Source organism: Mesitornis unicolor, unplaced genomic scaffold, assembly GCF_000695765.1.
Source record: "Mesitornis unicolor isolate BGI_N332 unplaced genomic scaffold, ASM69576v1 scaffold25374, whole genome shotgun sequence".
NCBI classification, from domain to species: domain Eukaryota; kingdom Metazoa; phylum Chordata; class Aves; order Mesitornithiformes; family Mesitornithidae; genus Mesitornis; species Mesitornis unicolor.
In genome coordinates this window covers 13,355-21,597 of record NW_010179818.1, presented here as the reverse complement: position 1 = coordinate 21,597, position 8,243 = coordinate 13,355, and the positions used below count along the sequence as shown (strand labels likewise).

General features: G+C 43.9%; 1 protein-coding gene across 3 annotated transcripts in view; it reads right to left on the bottom strand.

Moving 5' to 3' along the window:
- Positions 1 to 1,928: 1,928 nt before the first annotated feature.
- Positions 1,929 to 8,243, bottom strand: part of LOC104539405 (protein tyrosine phosphatase type IVA 2) — an 11,182-nt gene continuing 4,867 nt past the window's right edge. The window contains exons 3-5 of one of the 3 annotated variants that reach the window (XM_010182915.1): positions 5,702 to 5,832; positions 3,376 to 3,450; positions 1,929 to 2,362 (exon numbers count right to left, since the gene is read on the bottom strand). In XM_010182915.1, coding sequence (XP_010181217.1) covers positions 2,254 to 2,362; positions 3,376 to 3,450; positions 5,702 to 5,832 — 315 coding nt within the window. In that variant the 3' untranslated portion in view covers positions 1,929 to 2,253. The remainder of the gene's footprint in view (positions 2,363 to 3,375; positions 3,451 to 5,701; positions 5,833 to 8,243) is intronic. The other 2 variants (XM_010182918.1, XM_010182916.1) reach the window with 2 other exon arrangements.

Genomic DNA, 8,243 nt, shown 5'->3' with positions numbered 1-8,243 from the left:
AACCGAGAACTGTGCCTGTGGGACATCGGCCACAATTACTCTCCCCCCATTTGTGCCTACGCTTATGAGTCTGCACTTTCCACTGTTTTTCCTCAATTAAGGCTGCAGAGTTATGGTATATGGTGATTAGTACATTGTAAGTCAGAGTAAAACTAGGGGGAAGAATGCAGAGTTATACACAGAGCATGTCAAATCTTTATTGTTCAGAAGGGCTCAGGGTTTGGTTTTCAATCCAGCTCAACGCCTTCCCTTCCAACCTGACTTCCACCATTTGTCAAATGTGTACCTCATTTTACTAAAAACATCCATTTTCATTTGCAGAAACAGAACATCAGGCTTCCAGTTTGTGAGGGGAAGGTAAAGGCCAGAATGGGGTAATTTCAGCATCCTCCACCTCCCCCCTGCACTCAGACATTACTGAGATGTTATTTCCCTAATGCAGGCATTGACACAAACACTTTTTTATCTCCTTTACCTATTAAAGCAATCAGAAACGTTACATCTTCAAGGGAGGAACTCAGTACAGCGATACAGTCGAGTGGGGCACAGAACCGAGATTCGTGGAGCGCGGTGTTTCCAGCCACGGACCTCGAGCAGGTCTGTGGGCACATCTGGAAAGTGAGGGGCTGGACAAGCACCCTTCTTTTTTTGCTTAAATTGAGAAATCCTTTCCAGGAATAGAATTCTGAAAGGCCATTACCTGCGTTCTGAGAATGTTTGTGCAGTTAAGCTGCGGCTAAAGGCAGAGGTGAAAAACAGGAAGACGTCCTGGGTCGCCAGCAGCTGAGGTATCGGGAAACGCTGGGTACGGGGCTGCCCCTACCACGGGCACAGCCCAGCAAAAGCCTTTGGTGCTCCACAGCGACAGATCACAGGAGTACAACTCTAAACCTGCCCTCAAAGCCTTCAACAGCTGAGTATTACAGACATCAAGTCACGGTGAAAGCAAATGAGGGCACTCCTGGGGCAGGGCACCACGTTAACACAGGTTTGGTAGGAGCAGCCTGGCTGAAACTGCTCATTAGAGGCTGGAAAATGACTTGTCTTGATTAATTCACTGACAACACCTGTGGCCCATTAAGAGGATGCGGGGTCCACTCCAAAAATCAGCATATTTATGGTCTGCCAATGGTGAATGTGTGATAGGCATGTTGGCCTTAACTAGAGATTCCCCCTCCAAAAAATAACAAGGCAATCAGTGGTTAAACTGAACTGAACACAAGGGCCAGCCTGGGAAAACGCTCATCCTAGGCATTTATTCACAGATCCCATTTCAGTGTGCGTACCATCTCCTCCTGTGTGATACAAATTAAACCCATCCCCCAAATCCTGATTGCAGAGAAATCTGGACAGCAGCAAAAAGCCTTTTTGTCCTCCTGGTGACAGCTCAATTAATTTTAGTCCTTGTCTGAACTGCCCCTTGCTCACCTAGGACACCTCTGAACATCAGTCTTCTGCCGGGATAGATTTTCTATCTAGCAACAGAAAGACAATTAACATTTCAGCCAAATTCTTTGGCAAAATAAGACTAATATCCACACACACATAAAATCACACACACAGGCTCACACAGTGAAAAGCACCATCTCCTACCATCAAAAAAGACTTCACCAGAGATATCAAGCAGCAAGTTTTCTGTTAAAGCCCACCAGGAAGCTGTTATCCACACCTGAAGACCACATAAACACAAAACACAGACACCACTGAACCTCTAAAACGTGCCCAGGTTGGGCTTAAGGCTGTCAGACTGCTCCCAAACAGCAACAACAGCTCCTCCTCAATGCTGCCAGGTCCCAGCGAGGTTAAAAGAGGAAAATAAAAGCAACTCTATTTAAATGGGTCCCATAGGAATTAATGTATCAGGCCCTACCTGTGGAGAACTTCCCTCAAATCAAGAAAACAGCATCTGCACAAGCCAATGCTCTGCTGGTTTTCCTTAGACATAAAATTTACTTTATTTCTTTTTCTTAAAAAGTTAAAAATACAGAAGGTTGAGAAACTGATTTTCTCCTTGCAGGTGGTCAAACTGCAGCTTAAGGAGAAAGCAAATCCTTTACTGAAATGTTTCTCTTAACTTTATTTTTATTTTTGTTTCAATCATCACCACCATTAGGACAGAGGTTGAGGAGCACTGACTCCACCACTCATTTGATGACAGCTTGATTCCAGATTCACATTTCCAGGTGCCAAGAGTCCAGAAAACAGCCATGCTAAACTTCTGCCTTCGTTTGAGATTATTCTTTTTGCATTTTTTTATTGAACACAGCAGTGACCGTTGGCATCTTTGCAGCGTAATCGCATCTTAGGTCGGTATTTCTCAAGGTAAAGCAGCTGTTTGGAATTGAAAGCTCCCCTCCTTTTCCTAAAACAAAGAGAATGAAGGCTAATATCAATGGAAGAAGTACTGCTTCGATCACTTTGGCTTGGTTCTGTATCCACTGACCTGAGGAAGGGTAAACCAGTTCATCACCCGCAGGCCAACATTAAAACCAAGCTCCAGTTAGCAAATTGCAGTCTCTTTTCTTGGATTGGGAGAGATTATTTCCACCTCCAGCAGCCACTGAACAACATCAAGGCCACCCTCGCCTTGCAGATGCATGTGCTACTTGTGGTATTAGCTAAGACCATGACATTCAAACATAAATATGTAAGAGGTTCTCAGAACAGAGTTTCTCAGTAGAAAAGGTACTTTTATACCCAGGAAGAGAAATAAGGAACTTAAAGGGAAAAAAAAAGCATCAGAAAAAATGTGTTGACAGCAGTAGTGTTTACAAAGATAACTGGAGACCCTGGGAAGCCATAAGAGGATGAATTGCTTTTTTGGCAAAGCTCATTCAACGCAATCTTACCTGCTGGGCTTCATTTCAAGATCTGATGTTATCACTAAACCAGCAGAGCTCTGCAGTCTCATCCCTCACCAGTTTCCTTACTTTCCAGCCAGGGTGGATGCTGACATTTCCTGGGTGGGTAACAAGCTCACCCCGACACCTGCGAGTGCTGGTGCTCACTAGAATTGTTTTATTATTATTTTTTAAATTAGGAGCCATTAGTCCATGTTCAATTCATCCCAATTTTTTTTTTTACAGACCTAACCTAGACCTTTTTTTTCCTCCCAAGTTCAAAAATCTTTCAGTTTTAAGTCAATGGCTTAATATATAAGCCCAGATTTTTTTTTTAATAAAGGAAGCACCATCATTTAATCCTCATCTCTAAACAGAGGAAAGGGCACCGGTCTCAGCATTAAGGCCACAGTCATGTCCATTATTGGCAGGATACAGCTACTAGGAAACCCATCAGAAACCTATCAAACTTTGCAAGCTGTTCAAATACAACATAAACCGAGAGATTTCTTAAGAAGGGGGACGTTTAACTTACTGCCTTATAAACTGAACTGCATCCTCGTACTTCATTCCACTTTCAATGAGAGCAAGTGCAACCAGGACAGGAGCCCTAAAGGAGAAATGAGTGTTTAAGGAAGATCTCAAGAAACAATATATTGAACCCCCTTTAAAATACATCAGATGAATCTATAAACAGAGAGCTGAAGTATTTCCTCTTTAAGCATTATCTACAGAAAGACATTTGCCTGCTGAGTACCTAATGTAAAATCTCTTTTAGGAGACAGCTCTGCTCCCAGCACACACACAAAATATAAAAATCAATGGCTCCTTAGCGTTTGGGGCATGAAACAAGAATTTAGATTTTTACGCTTCCTCATTTCACTCTAACCTGATTTTCCACTGTGCTAAAACAAGTGTGTAATACCTCTTGCATGCATTTTGCTTCTTATGACACTGTAGATTTAGTTGTACGTGAGATGATCGACGAAGCACTGAACAGATGACTTAAATAAGAAGAAGTAATCTATACATGTGCTGTATGTGGAGCGGGGTATTCCAGGAACAACAGAGTGTACACTGACTCTCCTGGGTTGATGTTCACCCCCTAAACACACACAGCAGCAGCAGACACCTTTGAGGGTGGAGCAGCAAAGGGTTAAGCAGCAATTGGACATCGTGCACTTATGGCAAAACTGAACAACTCTCACCACCACTGCCATGCACACCTGCATAAACCGAATTATTCACTTTAAAGGGAACAGTTTGAAACAAATAAGAGTAAAAAGAGACAGCTTTTGTTTGTCTAGCTGTCAATTCCCTGCTACAGATAGACAGTTTTGCAGATTAAAGCCCAGTCTGTAAAGCTCTTGTTTTTCCCTCTGCCAGCAGCAGCGTGAGCACAGCAGAAAGGTCACTCTGTAAGGAACAGATCCACACAGGGGTTTATGTGACACACACAACACAGGAAGCTCCTGGTACCCTTTGGCCTGATATTACGAAAGAAACAAGAGCTGAAAATCACTTGAGTTACACGTGGCCACCTTCCTGAAGATGTTTCTCAGATAAAAATAGAGCAGAAATGGATAAACAGATGCCAATTGCCCAGGGTTTTTGCCTCTTACGTCTTTAAATATTGGCTGTTTCTGCCTCTTCTTCAACTTTCCCCATCTCTCCCTCTCTAGAGGTGGAAATTTAAGAACTCCAGCTCTGTGCTTACTTGACTCCTTTAATCCACCTCTCGCCCACACATTCATATCCTTAAATATTCACAGTCCCATGGTTATTGTAAGAATACTAACACTTAAGCTCCATTTCCTCCTAGCCCATAGGATAAACATAACATGCAGAGATTACTTCAGGGAATATGAATGGAGCAGTTAACTTTCCTGAAGCTTTTTATTTCATCTTGAAAGGAAGCTCTTCCCAAAGAAGGAAGTTTGATTTCGAGTGGCAAGAAGAGAAACATTAGACTGCATGTGAGCAAGAAATACAAGCCTAACTCTTCCTACCACTGAATTAAAGCCACTTTAGAGTAAAAAAGCAATTGAAGTCATTTTTCTAAATGCTTTTTATTACCACATGCTTAGTAGTAGATCAGCTGAAAAAAGGAGGAAATATATTATATATATATATATATAAACCCAAACCTGTGCAGCCTTAAGCTATGAATGTGTATTGTGTTTGTCAAGAAGCACAAGAGAATCCCAGAATATGAGGAACTGGAAGGGACCTGGAAAGCTCCCCCAGTGCAACCCCTGCCAGAGCAGGAGCACCAGAGCAGTCACACAGGAACACGGCCAGGGCTTTGGGTGTCTCCACACAAGGACACTCCACAACCTCTCTGGGCAGCCTGGGCCATGCTCCATAACCCTCACACTCACAAACTTTGGCCTCATCTTCAGCTTGAACCTCCTGTGCTCCAGCTTGGGACCATTGCCCCTTGTCCTGGCATTGGCCATCCCAGAGCAGAGCCTGGCTCCTTCCTCCTGACACTGCCCTTTCCCAATGGATCCCCAGGAATGAGGGCACCCCTCAGTCTCCTCTGCTCCAAGCTCAAGAGCCCCAGCTCCCTCAGCCGCAGAAAGACCTATCGCTCCAAATTCACAGCACCTCTTAAGCGCTCCTGTTGTTCGGGACTGACAGAAGTGCTCTGAACAACCTCCCCGAGCTTTTCCCTTCATCCTTGATCAGTAATGCAATTACTATAGATTTTTAAGCTGCAATAAGTCTGACACCAACTTGATGCTGCTGCTTTAAAGTATTATCTGGGAGAAAACAGAGCAATTGGCATTAACACCTTCCATGAGCTACCTCCTAAATAAATTAAGTGCAGTGTAAGAACAAGAGAGCAGACTACGAACCTTCCCAGCCCCGCAACACAGTGAACAGCGACACAGCATCCAGGCTCTTCCCGAAATTTGGCTTTCACCAGGTTCAGCCAGTCGTCAACTATCTGATTCGGGGGTGGTGCTCCATCATCAAACGGCCAGTCCTTGGAAGGAAAAAAGGACATCAGCTCTGTGGATTTCAATCCATGACCTACAGCAAGGCAATCGTAACTGGGAGAAGGGAAATATTGCACCGAGCAAGAAGGAAAAGTTACACCAACGGCTCTGAGTATTTTTCTGGTTGCACAGAAGTTTGAGAGTCGATATCGTAATGCAACACTAAACGTTTAACAACCATTTAATTGCACTTTTCAATACAATTTCAATAAAACTACACTAAGTCCTGTGTAATACGGAATCATTTAGAAAAATAGCTGCCCTGGAAATCTCACTTTGTTAAAAATATGTAAAAATCAATAGACATTTCAAATAAACATCTGAAGGATGAGAACTCTTGTAGACTCGCCCGCAGTTGTGTCAACCTTTTAAAATACTATTTGTACTGCAGACGCTGCGCAGAGAAGCTACTTCCTAACAACTCAAGGGCACGAGCCGAGGAGAAGGTACCTCATAAAGCCTCAAATAGATCAGCTTGTCCAGCTGCCATGAATCCAATCAGCAAGAGAGTTAAAATTACCTGGGTGTTTTCAAGTCAAAAAAAACCACATTCACAGGCAAAAAAAGAAGAGTGCTCCAGCAAAGTCAACACCCAGCAGCATTCACGCTGACATTTCTGCCAATTAAAGGGGTAGCCAGCATTTTAACTACCCAGGCCACCTACCCACATCATCAACAGGGCTGTAAATCAAGATTACGCATGAGAAGCTTCCCATTTCCCTGAGGTCACAGCGCTCTCCTGGAACTCGTGCTAAGCGGAGTACTACACGTCCTACATTTCGGGACCAAGCACAACATCATCACATGCTTTATAATCTTCTCAGACGCAGGGAGTGCTGCAGAAAGAGCACTCCTAGACGCAAGGGGAAAAAAAAACCCCTCGTATTTAGTAGTTACGTAGCACTTTCATTAAATGCCCGCAACGCATTTTACAAGAGAGACTCGGAGCCAGAGCTTCGTATTATTCAAGCACTTCTGCAAATAGTAGGGAAATTGCTTTGAAAGGAGCCCTCTTCTTCCCTCGCTGTCTTTCATGTAGTACCTTGAGAATGGATTAACACGAAGCAATAGTCTCTGAAGCACGCAGAAACTTTGAACAAGTACAATTAAAGGTAAAAAGAAAACCTCCAGAGTTTTAATTCTGAAATGCACTTATCGCTACCCCAATACTTCCTGAATAGCAAGCACAGCTCAGCACAGAGCTCAGCCCAAGAGCACCTCATCAACGCGTTAGTGCTTTAAAAAGCTGCAAGGGAGAAATGCCTGGGAACTACAAAAGCAGAGTTTTAAGTTACCGAAACTACTTCACGTGTGATTAATTCAGAAGGATACACAGAGCCTGCAGAGTGCAGAGAACTCCGTTGCTAAAGCAAGTGGGAAATGAAAAATATCTGGGACAACACAGCAGAATGAAAGGCTATAGAAACAAGATCATAAAGCAAAACTTGTTCTTTCTAATAAAAGGCTTTTATGCAATTTTCCACTCAATCACACACTGCTAGCTACGTTATTTTAGGCCTGCTGTCACCCGCTGTCCCAGGAAGAGGCATAACCCACTGCAAGATGCTTTCACTTGAAACTGCCCTGCAGAGAACAGGGTTTACATCTCAGTTCTGTGTCCTAGTTTTGGATTTAATGAAATCCCTTCCTTCACACCAAATACAGGAGTTACTACCTTGCTTTTTGCTTACTTGTCAGCCACGCACACAAACCCAGTGCCTGCCTGAATTAACAGCAATCGCCATTTCCCTGCAGATCATCACCTTCTTGGGCACGGCAACACCGCTGACATTAAATCAGCACTGATAACACACTGCTGCTCGGGACGCTGCCCAGAATAAGCAACAAGAATAATTCTGGGACCAGAAGAAGAATAATTGCAGCAAAGTTGTGCAGGTTTTTTTTCCTGATTACCAGTTCTGCCAGCAGCACCTCCAAATTCCTGTCAGACAGGACAGAAAACAAATTGCTAAGCTCCATGACCAAAATGGTCATTAATAACCTGCACAAACAGAAAATACAGCTCTTCCGTGCCACCCTGCAGCAGCTGGGGAGGCTGATGGGGAAGAAAGGGTTATTCCCATTTACCCTTTATCCGGAGCAGCCTTGCTCGGCAGAACAGCCCTGGGTTTGTCAGCAACAACCACAGGACTGGCAATGAAGAACTGAGATGACCAAGAAGCAGTAACAGGATTTTTAAGGTGAAAAAGCTCCCGTGTGCAGCCTGCACTGAAGTTAAGGCAGCAAAACACTCCCCAAACTGCCTGCATCTGTGAAGGATGGGCCCGCAGCCACCACCATGGAGCCTTCCCACTTTCAGAACCAGAGCCCACGGCGATGCAGTAAATATCAGATGGCAACGAAGGCGCATCTCTAACATGGGCATTAACTGCCCATT